This window comes from Pinus tabuliformis, chromosome 5_1 (genome assembly GCF_031772625.1).
Source record: "Pinus tabuliformis cultivar Carrire ecotype Pingquan chromosome 5_1, CPIR1, whole genome shotgun sequence".
Classification (NCBI taxonomy): domain Eukaryota; kingdom Viridiplantae; phylum Streptophyta; class Pinopsida; order Pinales; family Pinaceae; genus Pinus; species Pinus tabuliformis.
Window position 1 is genome coordinate 115876332 of NC_142305.1, and position 18874 is coordinate 115895205.

At 39.2% G+C, this 18874-nt stretch overlaps 1 protein-coding gene across 3 annotated transcripts in view; it reads left to right on the forward strand.

Annotated features, from left to right (window-relative positions):
- LOC149163695 (uncharacterized) overlaps nucleotides 1-18874 on the forward strand; it is a 411291-nt gene that overhangs the window by 108154 nt on the left and 284263 nt on the right. For all 3 annotated transcript variants that reach the window (XM_089431820.1, XM_089431821.1, XM_089431822.1), the window contains exon 8: nucleotides 558-719. In XM_089431820.1, the coding sequence (XP_089287946.1) occupies nucleotides 558-719 (162 nt within the window). The remainder of the gene's footprint in view (nucleotides 1-557; nucleotides 720-18874) is intronic.

Here is an 18874-nt window from a genome sequence, read left to right on the forward strand (position 1 = left end):
TCACCCATTGATGTCCTTGCTTTAGGCTTATGTTGGGGGCGATCATGAATGAGATGATCCTAAGTCTGGCATGCAAAGCATGTGTTAGGTGAATTTAAATTTCTAACTCTCTGCTGATGGACTGCATTTACAGTGCACACATAAATGAACGGGGGGAGTTTCCTTTTAGGTTCACCTCCAGACAAACTTGCAGATTGGCCCTGAAGGAGTTATACTGGGCATCAGTTACAAGAACCTTAACATACCTCCTGGCAAACAGATCTACATTGTTTCATCCTCAGATCCTCAATAGACCCCATTATCTAGCTGTTTTACAATTGGACATTTTGGCTTAACATTTTCATACAATTCTTTATATATGTAAATGTATGTATGTATAAGGATATTATAATCTATGATTTCTTTTATCATATGACTTATATTTTACCATGTTAGTACTGAGGGAACTGGTTTTAGAGATAGGTACAATCTTCTTTTTCTATTTTCCTGTTGAATGATTAGACCCTTCTAGCTTTCATCTTGATATAGAATTTCATTGAGATCAAATGTTCTTCCAGGTTCGGAATGGCCAAAGTTGGATGCTCCTGTATCAAGTGATGCTCGGGCTCCTATCTTTATAACAGATAATTCTGATGAAGAGAATGCAGAGTGTTGGCGAAGCACAAAAAGACAAAAGCAACAAAGTCACCAAGGTCTCAAATCTTTATCAGGGCTGCAAGGTATCATGCATACTGATTTCTTTTGAAAAGCAGGACAGGAATAGCTTTTATAAATTTATAAATCAGGTTAAAAGAATATTCTGAGCCCTTGTATGTTGATCCTCATTGAAACAGATTTCTTCATCTCTGTGTTTACTGTCTAGTTTTTGAATCAGATTATTAGTCAAATATCAAGAGATCTTGTGAATCCAAACTTTCCATACAGCTAGTTAAGAGTTCACTAAGAACTTACCATCTTCTGAAATTCCTTCTGCATCAACTAGAGTTGATGCCCTTTTTAATAGGTTCAAGAGCATATTAGCCAGAATAGTATCATAGTGAGTGTAGCTTGTAATTCCCCAATTTGCTTTTCATCATTGTTTTACATGTTTCGTGCAAAACTTAAAGAAACCATTGGTTCATTATTACATATGAATTATCCATTGCAGTGTAGTTTGTGCCCTGGGCTTGGCTGCATGTGGTAAATACCAAATATGTTTGACTGTGTTTTTATGTGTCTTCCTATTATCTGGTTGAACTCAGTTTACATGATCATTTAATTTATCAACCTGGAGACTAATTGAACTTGTGGGGCTTTCGGTGCAGTATACACAGAAGGAGGACTTTGTCCAAACTACTGCATGATTTAATCTATCTTTCATACAATATAAATAGAAAGCGATTTCAAATCTAATCTAAATTAAATCAGAAACCTCTGATAATGAAAAGAACTGATAATACTCTCAGTCCCAACCTAGTTGATGGCACTTAACATGTTAGAGTCACTGGGAACAAAGCCTGTAACTTAACATTTAGCTTTGTATACTAAGCATGGGCTGAGAACAGGGTTATCCTGCGGGACACATACAACCTACAGGAAACTAAATAAATCAATAAGTCACACAGGAAACTAGAATTCTTAGTCTCAGCTAGGTTGATGGCACCTCGTATGCTAAGTCACCTGACACGGGGATTCGGGACATGTAGGATTCGAGATTCGTGGTGTCGGATTCGGACACACTGACCCCCCGGAACAGGACACGTTATATATTATTTTATTAATATATATATATATATATATTAAAAATTAGATATTATCATATTTCTTACACAAATTTTAATTAATGATACAAATTTATTGATTTCAAACATAGATCTTCATCTATAGCTATTAGCATGCATAGTACATACAAAATTCAAATAAATGTCAGTGGTACTGGTCACATAAATGATAAATCTATTAAAAATTTAAATCATGATTCATAATTCATAACTGAAAGACAACTTACAACTACAAGATAGTAAGATAAACACACTGAGTAGTTTTCTCATTAAGTCATCAAATCAAAATGTGTTACATAGGTAGTGTTGGTGCAATGCCAATGGCAAATAGAAATTGAAAATATAAAACAACTACAGGTATACAAGCCTCAAGGAATCAATCAACATCAGAATCAGCATCACTGTCCCCATCATCATGGTCCCCACTGCTCTCCTCTGCATCCTCCTCCTCCCCTGTATCCATAGTCGCCTCTGCATCTGCTGGTATGGAGGTTGACCCCTCTAAGTCATCAAATCTAACAGGCTCTAGCACTGGATCATTGAGATCCATGTTGGCCAATGCCAACTCAACAGTGGTGTCCAAACCCATATCATCAGGAAAGACATCCCACATCTTTGTCTTTCCCCTCAACCACTCTTCCCTCTGCCTGTAAATAAGACGAAGGTTGGTGTGCACATACACCATTGTCTCTGCCCTGGACTGCTCAAGCCTGCTCTTCTTCACACTACACAAATTCCCATATGTGCTCCAATTCCTCTCGCAACAAGAGGATGAAGTCACCTGAGAGAGGAGCCTCATGGCTAACTGCTGAAGAGGAGGGCTTGTTGCCCCATGATTTGCCCACCAAGAATAGGGCTTCTTAGCCCCCCTGTCTCTAATCACATCATAACCTCCAAATCGACCACTGCCAGTGGAAAACTCTGCAAAGGCATCCTCCACCTCAGCAAGCAATGCACTATCCTGATAAATCCGCTTGAATGCCTCTTTCCTCCCCTGTGAGATTTCACCATCCATGTGAGGAGGGAATCTGCGGGAAGGTCCACCATTCAGCCACTCATGGCTGTATTATTTGGGGTTCAATGAGTGAGTCAAACAATGTAAAGGTGTACAATTCTTGTCCCATCTGCTGACGAGAATATTATGTATAGTATCACAAAAGGCCTCTGGTGATGTCTCATACTCGGGGCACTCACTCTGTAGAATAATGCTCCTCACAGATTCAATCATGGAATCCCATCCCTCATAAACCTCTCCTAGGATGGGTTTGTCTGTATCTGCAACTCGAAGCAAAGAAATGATAGGGTCCATGATCCGAATAATTAGATCTACCCTCTCCCACCAAGCATCATCTAGCACTGTGTCCTTCACTCTTTTAGAGGTTGCCTAATCTGTCTTTCTCCAATAAGACCAAAACTCAGAAATAACCATGGACCCAGGAGCGGTCTTGACCCCCCTCAACCTCTTCAACATCATGAATGAAGATGCAAACCGTGTATCAGCAATCTTCAACAATGATAGATTGCTGTACTCCTTGTAGATAGTGAGGGCATTTGTATGATTTTGCACAAAGTTACGGATATGTCTTGCATTCTCAATAATGCTTCCAATCCAAAGCACATCAGAAGCAATGGATTTCAGTGCTAAGTTCAATGAATGGACAATGCAAGGTGTCCAAAACACTTGTGGATATTTAGCTTCCACAATCATGCCAGCAGCCTTGCAAACAGGTGCATTATTTGTAATGATTTGCACACAAGAATCAACACCTACATCTTCAACAACTTTAATAAATAACTCACCCATAAATTGTGCATCCTTGTATTCGCCAAGTGTATCCACTGCTTTCATGAAAATTGGACCATTCAAGGAAGACACCATGAAGTTGATGATTGGGTGTCGTGCTGGATCTGTCCATCCATCAGAAACAATGCTAACCCCAGATGTTGGCCATGTTGCCACAATAGGCTCAAGCATTTTTTGCACCTCTTTTTTTGCCTTCGTCAACAATGTGGTTCTCAGCTTCTCTGACCTAGGAGGCACATACCCTGCTGGAGCCCCTTGAGTTAGAGCTCGGCACATCTCAACAAATAAAGGTGAACATGCAACATTAAATGATATGAAGTTTTGATAGAAGAAGAAGGCAATGGTGAGATCAACCTCTTCCCGTCTCTCTTTTTGGAAAATCTTGTCCATTGGACCAAGTGCTCTTCTTTTTGATGCTTGCCCCCCAGTAGAAGTAGAACTCTCAAATGGAAATTTGGTGTTGGCTTTCCTAAAAAATGGAAGGAGGTCTTCATTCTTGGGTATTTTTGATTTTGAAGCCAGTGTCACATGTTCCATACCAACATTGGCCTCCTTTTCGAATTCTTTTCTCTTTTGTGAAGTAATAGCTCTACAAGATCCAATCCCACAACCAGGTAAAGCCAACAAATGTGATTTCACACGGTAATATGTGCTTTTGAAAGAAATGTTACAAAAATTGCATTTCCATTGCACATTGCCTCCTCCCTTTCCCCTGTTGTTTGGCCCATCCTCTCTTGTGACATATTTCCACAATGGATATTTATCGTTGTCTTTAAGTTCTCTTCCCTCAACATTACTTGCAGCAGACTCTGATGATATTGGGGGAGGAAGGGCATCTCTACCCATGACATTCTTGCCCTTCCTTTGCCCCCTAACTGTTGCCTTTGATTGAGCCATGAACACTGTTACCTGTAAAAAAAAATGAACAAACTTACAAAGCATGCACAAATTTGTAAATAAAAAATGAAAATCATATACAAACTGCTGTAAAAAATGCAAAAAAATGGAGGTGAAATGCCAGTCTTAGAACAGAGACAGTTTTAGCATGTCTTTTGGAAATTCAAGGTTGCAACTTGCCAGAGTATTCTGAGAAATTCAAGGTTACAATACACATAAATTATAATTAATTTATTAAATAGATTCCACTGTCCAGATATAAAGTTATTTCATGACTCGCAGCAAAGAAGGGTTTTGATCTTGCCAAGCTCGTACAGGATTTCAGTGTATTTGGGCAGCCAAGTTTTCTCCAAGATTGCAGTTTGATCCTGTGGAAGGAGAGGCCAAGAATAGGCATTATATTCTCTGATCTATGAGAGAATGGCCACAATTCTGTGGAGGAGGGCCAAGCCTCTGTTCACCATGAAAAGGAGGCCGTAAAGCTTGGTTGCTGGCAGAATAGAAGCCCGAGTTACCTCAATACACAACCCAGGTGAGAAGGCCTTTTAAGACCGAGATATGGACTCCAACTTTACTATTTGATCAATATAATTCAATGAGTGTGACTGTGCATTAATCAATTTTAAGTGTCACAGCATTCAAGATTTGAAACATCGATTCTCTGTGATCAAAATGTTTACAATGCCAAGGTTTCCATCAATCCAATAGCAATCATACCACAGAGGATATACCAAATGGCAAACAGCAATGCCTCAGTGTTAGAAAAGCAATTGTGATATGCGGCTATGCCAATAAATAAGATTTTCCCACTATCTTAAGATCAGAAAACTCTGTTCTGAATACGCAAATGTCTTAAATTTATTGTACAAAGTTTCTATTTAGGAAAGGTTGTATTATTCCTTCTTGGCGATAGTCTCCAAGTTGATATCTAAAGGAAAGAATCCAAGGAAGTTTCGTTATAAGTTATAACCCTTCTTTGCTGCGATTGGAGTGGTTGAATAATAGTGTGATTGGAGTGGTTTCGTTATCCAAGTAAGTTGAGGCCCTTGTAGATGGAGACCGAGGATTGTCAAAGGGCTTGACTGGTAATCCGAGGTCAGAAAAGTCTGTGGCATGGAGCTGCTCAACGTAAACTGTAAACACTGAACAGTGAGATTAGAACTTACCTGGTGGACCGGTGGTCGATTCTCCTTGCTGAATGCTCTACTCCTTGCTGCAACAGCACAAATCACTTGCCAACAGCACAAATCACTTGCCAAATGAAAATATTAATGAGCAAACACGCCCTTTTCATTCCCGCGCTGAGCTTAGCGAGTCCTGGAAATAGGACACGTGTCCCAAAATCGCGACACGCTTTTGAAAATCGTGACACGACCTCGGATTCGACGTGTCGGAAATGGACACGACGTGTCATATGATTTGGACACGAATCCGGACCGAATTGTGTCAGATTCGTTGGATTCGGGATTCGTAGGGGGTTTAGGACAAATCCGGTGACTTAGCTCGTATGTGAAAGTTACTGGAGACCATGTCCATAACTTAACATCTGAATCTGTACATCAGGCTTTTGGTTGAGAATAGAATAATTCTGTAACATTTTGATTCCGTAGCAAATTCTATTCTATGGAAAAGATAAATAGTACAGGAAAATAGAAATAAATAGGAGCAAACAACAACTAACCAAACAACAATGAAAACAATAAAGGCTCACTCAAGGTAGCAAATGGGTATTACGACTTGTGGGAAGCATGCAATGCCTAGGTAAGGTAAGAAATCGACCAGATAGGTGAGGGATTGACTAGGTGGATTAAGAATTGGCTCGACAGAGTTTAATTGACCAAGGAAGGAATCAAATCAACCCAGGAAGGAATTGAATCAACTAGGGAGGTGTTGACCACACTTTGTCAACAGTCCAAGGAGAATACAAAGACATGAAGAAATTTTTTCGAAGTTCAAAGTCATCAGCCAGCATCGTTGTATCATTGTAAACCCAATTTCTGCATATTATATTGTAAACGATGCTAATATGACCATTTGTTTATGTAACAACACCTAGGTAAGCCTCTAATTTTGGCAACGGATTTCATCCTAGGAAGTTTTTTAACTTCACCGAATTATGTGTGTTTCTAAACACGGATAATCAGTAGAGTTTTTATTCTAGCTTAAAACCCCAAAGCTAGGGTGGACTTACTTGACAAAGTCTTAGGTGAGTCCCAGTGTTATATCGAGTCTTTTGTAAAAGTGTGTTTGAGAATAATTTAAGCACATTTGGCTAAATTATTTTATTACAAACACACTTGGTCTATACTAGATCATATTGTGTTGCAAAATTGGGTAATGTCTGTTGGAATTTCTAAGTCTAACCCGTTAGAAACCCTTCATGTACTTTCTGATTTATTTCTGCCTACTTGTTCTTGATTAATTAACAAGTTATTTACCATGTAAATACTGAAAATAAATACAAGTACATGCTCAACACATTACAGATCATCAACTGAAGGAAACAAAACAAGCACACAAGTGACACCGTTGTGTTTGGACTAATATCCCTGGAAAAACCCAATGTGGGAAAACCGATGCAGCTATTTGAGGGTTTGTATTATTAAGCAGTTTCAGAATACAATCTGGGTGCCAAAGCCGGCTCACTCAACAAAGAATAATCTTGGCAGTAGTACCTCTCCTTCAGAGATAGATGTTCCGGTTGAAACCCCGGATAAACACTCCGACAACTCCCAGCTCCAATCTACCCCACGAAAACCCCAGCGTCTACCTCTAGGGACTGCGTCAACCTTTTCTAGCCCAGCGTATGTCCAACGTCACCCTAACTCGCCCTACGTCAGCGTCTAGAGGCATTGCGTCAGCCCTTAGAGCCTCTGCGTCACCCACTCTGGTTCTCTGAGGCACTGCGCAACTCCTGGCTGCCTCTGCGTGGGCCTTGACTGGCTCTGCGTGATCCTCTAGCTGGCTCTACGTCCCTCTCTCCCGACTTCTGCGCTGATCCTCCTAGTACTATATCTACCTCTTTGCTTCTGTATTCACTGCCTCTCAGCTACAACTTTGATCACTCCTTCGATTTCCTCAGTAAGCCCAGCCCTAGAAAATTGAATTTTTGATCAACTCGGTGTGTTCTCCAAGTGACCGTCAAGCCTCCTTTTATACTTTTCTCGTTGACAATTCAGCGGCCGAGATTAAGTCCCTAATCAACGACTAAGATTAACTCTGGCATGATCCATGACTTTTGGACCTTTCTAACACAGTTTTATATTAATTCACATTAATATTTTATTTTCCCTAAGTTTAGACTTAGGGACTCCATTAAAAATATTAATTATTTTAATATCTCCCAAACTGTTTAGAATTTGCCCAAACCATTTTTGGGTATTGGAGATCTCATGTGCTTTAGCCTCTCTACCAATTTTCGTGGCTAGAGCATATCCATTGCTACCCCAAATCAACAATGTCATGAGGGTCTATGTGTAAAGGTATATTCCCCGTTCGAGGGTTGAATTTGTAATAATTTGATGTTTAAAATATTTTAGTGCATGGTTCCTCATATTTAGACACCATGGCGAGAGTATTTGAGGGTGGAAAAAATTATTGATTCCCTCTAGTGTCAATTAATTAATTTTTCTCGCTGAATTAAATAAAAATCCTAAGCCAGAAAATTAATTTATTTTGAATGAAAAAATACTTATAGAGAAAATAATTTCTCTCCAAGTGGAAAATAATAATAAAGTTCGTGGGTCAAAAAGAAGTCAATTTTTTGAGGTCCCCCACCAAGAGGAAAATTGATATTTTAAGAAAATTTAAGCCCTTGGGTTTGCTTTGGTGGTAAAGTCAAAGTCAAATTTTTGAGGAAATTAATCCAAACTATTACTTTTTGGATTAATTAAAAGTGTGTTTGTAACGACCAAAAGTCGTATACCCAGTGGAAATATTTAAAATACTTCATAGACAAAGACTTCCATCATAAGATAGTAATTGTAAAATTGTAAATTGTATATTGTATAAAAGAATTGATGTAGGATGATTACAAAAGAGAATGAGAGTCCTGTATATATAGCGAGGTAAGTACCCTTTCACGAATGCATGTCTCTAAGACATGCCTTTTCATTATTAACTAACTAACCATTAGTTAATTTACTTATTATTTATTATTATATTTATATTATTATGATTATTATTTATTATCTATTTTTATTTATTTTTACACAATTTATGTTCATAACAGTGTTTTAAGAAAATTCGAATTTTCCTCAAAATAAAAAATTCAACGGTGGAGATTAAAAGATGATTAAGTTATTTTTGACGATCGAGATTATTTTGATGAGGATCAAGCCAACTAGCCGTTATTTTCCACTTGGAGGGGTTTCTATATATAAAGAAGTCATTTTGCTCCTTTTAAAATCTTTGGATGATGTAATTCTTGAATGCTAGTATTGAGTTGCTGCTCTGCTAGGAACAATTTATATAATAATAGAAAGACTTTGAGGTTTAGTTCATGGTGTTTTTCTTCCGCTGATATATGGTATGTGTTAGCTATGTGTGATCCTATTTTGAGCTGAATATTGATAAATAATTGTTATTTCATTTGTTAGTGATAAGAACATTCTATTGGTATATCTTAGGTGATATGATTCACCATAGGATCTAACAATTTTCTTGAGAATATCATAGAGATTTACAGGTACACTAGCCCCTGGGCATCCAATTTCACAGACTGTGGGGAAGAGCTAGCAATGTTTGGGCTCTGAGATTTCTTTATGGTATTTAATTTTGCACGAGGGTTTGGCCATATCTATTTTTCGAAATATACTGGTCCATTGTTATTTATCAAAAAATTATTTCTCCAAAATTTTTAAATTTTGCAAATATTGTATATTTATAAATAATTTGTAAATTCTTTCTAACCCATTTGTTTCACAGCTCTTGGAGTTTTATTTTTTTTGGGGGTTTTATATTTTTGTATATATATTTGGGGTTTGGCATTCTTTAATTCATTTGTACAGGTGGATTTCAAGTTGCTAAAGAGAATTTTACTGGGGTTTTGAGGTAGATCTAAGCTTAGGAAGGCAAGATCTAGCCTCCAAGCTCAACGTCCAACCTGAGAAGGAAGCCGTCCAGCTTCTTTGGCAGTGACTTTTTGGTATTTTTGGTAGTTGCAGGCTTCATAATTTTTGTTTAGGCCTTAAGGCCTAGCCATGTGTTAAATTGGCAGCTAGGGCCAAAATCCATGTGGGTCATCTTATTTATGGCAGCGGATATTTTTATTGGATCCCTCTCATCGAGAGGTGTAGGATTGATCTAAAGATCATCAGATTCCAATAAGTATTTATGGAGTTAAGAATTTATTTGTATTATAAGATTAATTGTCAAGTCGGCCAACATCTTATGTAGGCTCGGAAGCCCAATAGTCATGTCCATTCATCATCTACGTTTTAGTATAAATAAGAGAAGACTTGAAGTCATTTTACACACATTCTTCACGTGATCTCCTCCTCTCCATGTCTTGGGTTTTTGGTGAAGGAGAGACACTAATGAAGATACGTTGGGCTAAGTGTATAATAGCTGCAGATGATGCCCTAGCTAATGCCCTAGATGCTACACGTTCATGAAGACACTATATACGCACAACAATGGAGACTCATGCATATACACGCACAGACTCATGCATATACACGCACAACAATGGAGACTCTTGCATATACGAAGCAATGGCACATACGTTGTCATACATATAATGAAGACTATAGCACAACCTCTATATGCTGGCATGCCTCTATACGCTGTCATGCATATACACAACATTTAAATCGTAGTCATGGTGACATATAATACGCAGAACTCTATACACGATGTACGCGTAACATATACGCTGTCATACGCAGCAATTCTATATACGCATATACGCTGTCATACGCAGCAACTCTACATAACATATACGTAGGTCATACGCAGATATGGAATACGTTGCAATGGAGATAAGAAGCCGCAATCACATAGAGAGGAGCCGCAGTAGGGTTTGACTGCACCTAGGGTTTCGGTGCAGTCACAACCTCGATGCCAGGAGCAATGAATAACGTCATCGCAGTGAAGAAGAGTCTCAGCATACCTATGATCTGAAGGAGGTATCTCACATTCTTTCGTGTGAGTATTGGAGCAGATCCGCTCTACAGGATTTATCATATTGTTTGGTACAAATGATAAAGGAATGATGTAGTCTCAGCAGCATAACAGTAAGGGTTACATAATAAAGCAGTAATGAGAATCACTGTCTCAACAAATATACAGTGATGACAAAGGTATATTGCAACAGTCCACATAATGATGACTTCAATGAAGAGCTCATTGACATAATGTAATGACTGTCTTAGTGCATCAATGAAAGCATAGAGATCACAGTGAGTGGATCACGTTGATATGAAGCAACAATGAAGATCTCCGTAATGATGGCTTCAATGGTGTTGAAATGAGGAGGATCTTAGCAACGATGGAAAAGAGGATTAGAGATCTGGTATATGGATCTCGGTGACATGCGGCAGTGGCTTGGAGTACAACTTGATGATGAATGAGATCATGGACATAAAGGGCAACATGATGATGAACCGGATCATGGTCATGGGCAACATGATGATAATCATGATTAGTGCAGCATGGTGCAGTATGCAGTGGTGCAGCAAGTGGACCAGATGCAGCACTACGATAGGTGAAGCCGTCACCTTGGAGAATCAGTTGAAGCAGAATGTCTTCAACTGATCTCATCGTTATACGAAATGATCTATGCTAGATCTAGATAAGTCAAAGTGTTGACTTCTGTTGTAAATGTACTATCTCTCTCTCTCTCTTTCTCTGCTGAACTTTGAAGAACATAAAAGAAGAATTGATCAAGGGTTTCCCCACATTGTGGGGTTTGTCCGTGGCTGGCGCCACATCTTGTGTCCTTTTGTCTTGGCTTGTCTTCGATAATTTATATTTATGTTCTATCTGCAGTTTACGTTAATGCTGATGTGATTGCTAACTGTGAAAATTTAAATAAATTGCTCTCGCATAGAACATACCTAAACTTAACACCGTGAGCCTCCAAGGGCTTTTTAAGCCCTCGAGCTCCCTCCTCCTTGAGCCGCTAGCCCTCTGAGGGCTAGCCGCAGGCCTTAGAGGCCCTTCCAGGGCTAAGACCCTCTTCCTTGGCCTAGCCGCAGGTCTCCAAAGGCCTCGACCTCCCTCTCTTCCCTTGACGTGGGCTTGGAGAGCCTCTTTTTTCCTTCGGCCCCCCTTAAAGGGCTGTTCCCTTGGCCGCCAGCCCTCCTAGGGCTTTTTCTGGCCTAGTGTCAGCCTTTCTAGGCTTGACCTCAACCCTTGTGGGCTTGTCTCCCCTTGCCGTGACCTTTTCTCGGCCGTTTGGGCCTTTCTATACCCTCCTTTTGGCCTCTAGCCTTGTCTTGTGCCTCTTCTAGCCCTAGTCTTGGGGTTTTCTTAGCCTTGAAACCTTGCCCTAGCCTTGTATTCAGTCATTTCTAATATTGATATTATTTGAGTGTGCTAACATTGTGGTTTTGCAACAATATTAGAGCTAATTTGGTGGTTGCAGGTATCTAAGCCTATTGGAGATCAAGCTAGGTCTCTTGGCCTCTTGGTTTGCCTCTCTTCTCTTCATCATTTTCTCTGTTTTTCTACAACCATTTTATGCAGTCATATAACTCAAATATAATCCATTAAAATTGACCACAAATCATCTAATAATCACTCAATTTAATTAGCTAATCACTAGAGCTACTTGGGCATTAATAATTTGGCAACCTGTTGGTTCATCAAAGGCTGAATCACTAATTTTCTGAGTTATTTCAAGTCTGATATTTTGAGGTCTGATTTGAACATTAAAACTCTGATCTATAGTTCCTAAGTAACCTTATAATCAATTGGATATCATTGGAAGTTGAATGCATTGATTTTCTAGCTTATCTTTGGCATCTTGCATTATTTCTTGACTATTGATATAAAATTACAGACCTCTGAAAACAAGGTTGCAATAGTAATAAATTGTTTTTAAGTTTTAAGTCTCTAAAATTGGCTAATAAACTCTTATAATTCATAATCATTCATAGTTGAAGTGATTTAGACTTAATTTTGGTCATTGGCATCTAGTTGCACTCTTGGTCGTTGGAGTCCCAACTGGAGATTATAAGAGGAAGTCGACAGGTAGATGGAGAACACACATTTGAGATCGATTTCCTTAGGCAGTTCGATTTTTCAGAGGGCAACAATAGTTGCCGGAAGGAGTTCGAGCTAGATAAGGGAAGCAAAAATAGAGAAGGGCAGAGACAGTGATTCAGGACAAATTTTTGGAGTTCCGGAGAGTTAGAAAGAGGAGGCCGAGATTTTCTCTAGAAGGCTGTGCAAAGGTTCAAGAAGGCAATTCGATCCAGTTGAAGAGGAGCTCGTTTTCAGTTCAAGAGGCCAGGAAAGCTTTCCAGAAGGCCGGAGAGAGTTTTTCAGTCAGCAGCAGGCGGGACAGCTAGATTGGCAACTGATTCAGGCAGAGCGTTTGAGGGACTATGCTAGGGTGATGCGTGGCCTATGCAGAGTTGGTTGGATGGCTAGCTTTTCAGAGGTAGTCAAGCACACTATGCCGGGATTGCTCGGAGAGGGTAAAATCCCTTAGATAATTTTTGGTAGTATTCCGTTAGGATAAATTCGTCAGTTTGGCAATATTTATTGTACTCAGAATTTCACACTGCTGCTTAATAATAAAAATCCTCAGCTGCTGCACTGATTTTCCCAGGTTGGGTTTTTCCAGGGTCTTTTGTCCAAAAATAACTGTGTCAAATTTATGTGTGCGTCTTAGCATTTCTCAGTTTCCAATGCTTTTATTTTTTTAGTATTTTTGTGAAAATTGCAGTGTGATTATTTCGTTGTTGTTGTAGCATTAAACTGCATAATTAATTTATGGTCAGAAGAAATAATTCCAGTTGTTGCAATAGAAATTTCAGTAGTGAAAATTTCACATGGTATTAGAGCGATTTTGATTAGACGGGGAAGCTCAGAAGCGGAAGAAGAAATTCGTTGTTCAAAGGGAGCAGTAGGATGAATTTCTGAGGGTTGCGCAGAGCCTAAGCCAGACAATGCGAGTTGCTTGAGCAAGTTCGATTTTTCAGTGCAAGTTGGCAGAAAAATTCGGCTTGCTAGTTTGAGTGATTCCAGTAGGTAGAGAGGCAATTGTAACTTAGATTTTCGGTGAGCAGATTCTTTGTTTGGGCCTAGGAGGGTTTCGTAGTAGTTTGCTAGAACGTAATTAGTGCCGAGTGGAAGAGAAAGTGCACACACAGAGCAAAATTTCTCTCTAAGGGTTTCTAGCCTAGAAATCCAAAATTCCAGTTGCAGTTGGCAGTAGTTGCAAGTAGAGTTTCTCACTCTAGAAGGGAGTGCGAATAGCAGATTCAACAGGGGGAAAGAAGAAGATTTTCGTTAAGATTCAAAGATGGACAAAACTGGGCTCAAAGATCCGAATAGGTTGGAGGGAGCATCCAACTTTGTCATCTGGAAGGCCAGGATGACCTTCCTTTGAAGGCCTATGTAGAGAATGTCATGGCAGTACCTCAAGATGCAGATCAGCTGAAGGAGTACAAGAAAGAGATGGTGAAGGTGAAGCAGATGATCTTGGTGGAGTTCGGGACCATATAGTCTCACATATATATGGCAATTATACAACCAAAGAGATGTGGGATGCTTTGATAAGTTATATTAGAATACTTCCGTGCATCAAAAAATGTACTTACAGGAGAAGCTGAGAAACATCAGGCTACAGAAGGGTGAAGGCATAGATCCCTTCCTCACCAAGATTCAGGAAGTCCGTGATCAACTACTAGTCATTGGGGAGGCGCCTCAACTAATAGAGCTTGTGCTTTTGGCACTAATCAGTGTCTCAAAGGAGTGGCAAGTCTTTGTCCAAAGTATCTTGGGCCAAGATACATTGCCTAGATGGGAAAGGATGTGGTCGCACCTGCAGCAAAAGGAGATGAGGCGAGCTCTAGTAAAGAGCTCCATTGGTGGAAGCAACAACAAAGGCTCGAAGGGTGAGAAGGATGAAGAGAATGCGGCCCTTTCATCAAAGGGTCCTAGTCAGGGACAAAAGAAGAAGAAAAAGGACATATCTAAGGTCAAGTGCTTCAGATGTGGCGAGTTTGGCCACTACAATACCCAGTGTCCTCTCAGGAAGAAGGACAAGCAGGAGAAGCAAGACCAGGTGGCAGCGTCCATAGAGATAGACAAGTTGTCCTCCAAGTTGGAGGAATATTTTGAGATGTTTGCAGCTATACCTCCAAGAGCGAGGTGGCGCGATACAGAGCTATAGTCCTAGAGCAACGCAGATGATGGGAAAGGTCCATTGAGGTGTCTTCCTCATGGATCATTACCTTGCTATAGGGGCCCACAATATTTAGTAGCAAGATGGATCAATGTTAGTGATGTAGATAGATTCCCGAGTGACAGTTGCAGACTAATTGCAGTTAGGTGCCGAGGAGTACAAAGCCGTGTTGACAACAGAGCAGGAGGCTCAGTAGCAGAGTTAACAACAATGCAGATTTCCAGTGGACAGTGCAGAGGCTAGTAGGAGTCATATGCTTTGGAGATAGATGGAGCACAAAAACACAGTTGATTCAGTGTTTTGGATGCTTCTCAATTGCAGTAGTAACAACAACCGATGAGAGGGAGTTGTAGTGCGGATGCTGAGTTGGGAACAATTTAACAGTGTCAGCAATAACACAGATGCAACATCAGAGTTGCGCAGTGGTTGATGGGCAGTGGCAATTAGTCACAGTGGCCAGACATCAACAATGTACAGATGGTGATACAGAGATAGGGTGTTGTAGCAGTAGTGCAACACTAGAACACCTTCTTCGCTAGGAGGGAGTGTTCGTTTTTGTAGCATCAGAGGTGTTCTAGTCACAAAACTTTGTGTAGAGGCTTTAACACAGGTGTTCTCCATAACCCATAAATTAATTCTAAAAATTTTGCCTAGAAGTGTCTCAATTAGATTATTATCCTATTTTAAAATATTGCCTAAGTCTAAACTTAGGAAAAGTAGTTAATTAATCAATATTAATTGAGAAAGGTGTGAATCACCTAGAAATTAACACAGATCAATCCATAAATGATCCCAACCATTGATTATGTTTTAATCAATGTTGTGAACATTGCGATCGGGATTAAATCGGCGAGGTCCGAAATTGGAAAAAATCGGGAAAAATCGGTAAAAATCAGCAAAATAAAAAAATACAAAAAAATACAAAATATTTAAAAATTTAAAAAAATTAAAAATATACAAAAACCGCGAATTTTTATTTTTTATTTTTTTCAAAATGAAAAAATCGTCGATTTAATTGTTTCAGACAAAAAATTGCGATTAAATCGCAAGTTTTGCAACATTGGTTTTAATCTTGGCCGTTGGAGTCCCAACTGCAGATTATAAGAGGAGGTCGATGGGTAGATGGTGAACACACACTTGAGATTGATTTCCTTGGGCAGTTCGATTTTTAGAGAGCAACAACAGTTGCTGGAAGAGTTCGAGCCAGAGAAGGGAAGCAAAGATACAAAGAGGAAGAGACAGTGAGCCTAGAGGAATTTATCTAGTTCTGGAGAGTCAGCAAGAGTAGGCCGATATTTTCTCCAGGAGGTTGTGTAAAGCCTCAAGAAGGAAATTCGATCCAGCTGAAGAGGAGCTCATTTTCAGTTCCAAAGGCCGAGAAAGTTTTCCAGAAGGTTGGGAAAGTTTTCTAGAAGGTCGAGAAAGTTTTCCAGAAGGCAGGAGAGATAGTTTCTTAGTTAACAGCAGACAAGACGACTAGATTGGCAGCTGATTGAACGACTAGCTTTTTAGAGGCAGTCAAGTGTGAGGATTGCTTGGACAGAGGGTAAAATCTTTCAGATAATTTTTACCAATATTCCTCTTGGATAAATTTCCCAGTTTGGCAATATTGATTGTATTTAGAATTTCTCACTACTACTTAATAATAAAAATCCTCAGCTGCTGCACCGTTTTTCCCAAGTTGGGTTTTTTCGGGGACTTTTGTCCAAAAATAACTGAGTCAAATTTATGTGTGTGTGTTAGCATTCCTCAGTTTGCAGCGCTTTTATTTTCTGCAGTATTTTTGTGAAGATTGCAGTGTGATTATTTTGTTGTTGTCGTAGCAATAAACTGCATAAATAATTTACAGTTAGAAGAAATAATTCCAGTTGCTACAATAGAAATTTCAGTAGTGAAATTTTCACACAGCTGCTCACAAGGATGTCTGCACCTTCAAATTCACTTGCACACTTCAGCTCCTCAATTCTGGCTTCTAACAGTGAAGTGGCCTCTTCCAAACTCTGTACATCAGCCTCCAATAAGTTGCCTTCTGTTAGCGATTTGCCTCATCAAACTCACTAAACATAGGATAGGCCCAAAACAAGGTCTGCACACAACTTGAATTCACCCTAGAATTCAATTACCAAAGCAGCCCTAAACCTTTGACTTCTCAAAATGTTTGATTGCCCTCAAACCACTGTATATCAGTCTTCAACCAATGGTCCTAACACACCATAGTAGGACAAACTTCATGCATACACCTTAGCACTCAATCTCCTTAGCAAACAAGCCAACCATACCAGCATTTACATCCTCTCTCTGCCTGTAACTTATACACAGTGCCTACTCCAGTTGTGAGGTACGTCTCGACCTCCTTTAGGCTCCCTCTTATCTTGTCGAACTTGCTCTTGAGATGAGTTCGTTGGTGTGTTTGACCTCCACATAGGTCACTACTATTTATGCACTCTCTAATAATTGTCTTATGGGCTCCTACAACATTAAGATGCCTCGACATCAATAATTAGAATTAACAATGATATTTTTGGGTCTTTATCCCATCAACATGTGTCCAAAGCCCACCTCTTGGGTACATTGCCCACAAAACCACTTTTTCGTGTGTCAATTCCATGCAAACCTAGTACCCCAGGGCTTGTGGGAGTACCTTCCAAGCTACACTTCTCAACACTTTGGCTACTCCTCTGGGTCTGGGAAGTAGTCTAATAGTAACAAGGTGCTCTAGTTTGAATCTGTCTAGAGCTGATCTTGTTGAGAATGTGTGACCTGATGTACAGACCAACACCAACAATGAAGATTAAATTTACGCATGATGGTTAACAATGAAAATTACTCACAAGAAATAAGGAATCTAAAGAATATACAAATTGTTGATTATGTACCAACCCAAGGGAAAAACAACATCAATATGAACATGAAACTTGAAGATTCCTTGAAATTGAAGATAAGGTATATCCAATAGTTATTGGATCCTTGTTAAGTATGTGCATAAATTGAAAACCTTAAACAATGGTAATGGTTGAAATGTTTTTAGGGACAAGGATTGACTTGCAATTTCAAAGAAATAATAAATAATGGATTGAAATTTTATTCCCTTTTCCCTACTAGGGGCTAGCTCATTGAATATTATTAAAAATTTATTTTCTTCTCCATTACTGGCTGTTATGAGAGTATTGAAAAATTGCTCCTGGTCTCTTCCTAGTAGCATCCAACCACATCCTCTTAGCCTTGGGCACCAAACAATGGACATCTTCAGAGTTTGCATGAAGCGAACAAAGTTCCTTCTTCAGATTAATTACTCCAGAAGACTTGGAATATAAAGATATCCATGAGGATACAAATATTATATATTAAATGTGTAAATAAGATTGATTCAAATGAAAGTGAGAGGCTTGCTTATATACCAAGTAGGTATCTCTTCATGGAGAGTCATGTCTTATTTAGACATGACTCTTTAACCTAATTACTAATTAACTAATAATTATTTATGATTATTATCATTTACATGATTTACTATGTATTTATTCTTAACATTGCCTTCCTCCTCAGAAAGCTTTGTCCTCAAAGCTTGTTGATGAAAAAGGCTTGATCTCTTTTTCGGGTTCGAATTTCTTCTTGTCGTGGAACAATCATCTTCGTCGATACAAGTTGATATTGTTGATTTGTGGTAGCATCGGATGTGCTCTAGCCATGAAAATTGGTGGAGAGGCTAAGGCACACAAGATCTCCAAGACCTAGAAATCATTTGGGGAAATTCCACCCGGTTGGAGAGATATTAAAATAATTAATATTTTTAATGGGGTTCTTACATCTAAAATTAGGAAAATTAAAATATTAATGGGTATTAATATAAAACTGGGTGAGAATGTTCTAAATGACATGGATCAAGCCAAATCTAATCTTAGCCGTTGATTAGGGACTTAATCTCGGCTGTTGAAGACTCAACAGGAAAAGTATAAGAGGAGGTTTGAAAGTCAGTTGGAGATACACCAAATTGATCAGTCAATTCGATTTTCTAGAGCGGAGTTTGCTGAGAGAATCTAACTAGTGATCTATTGC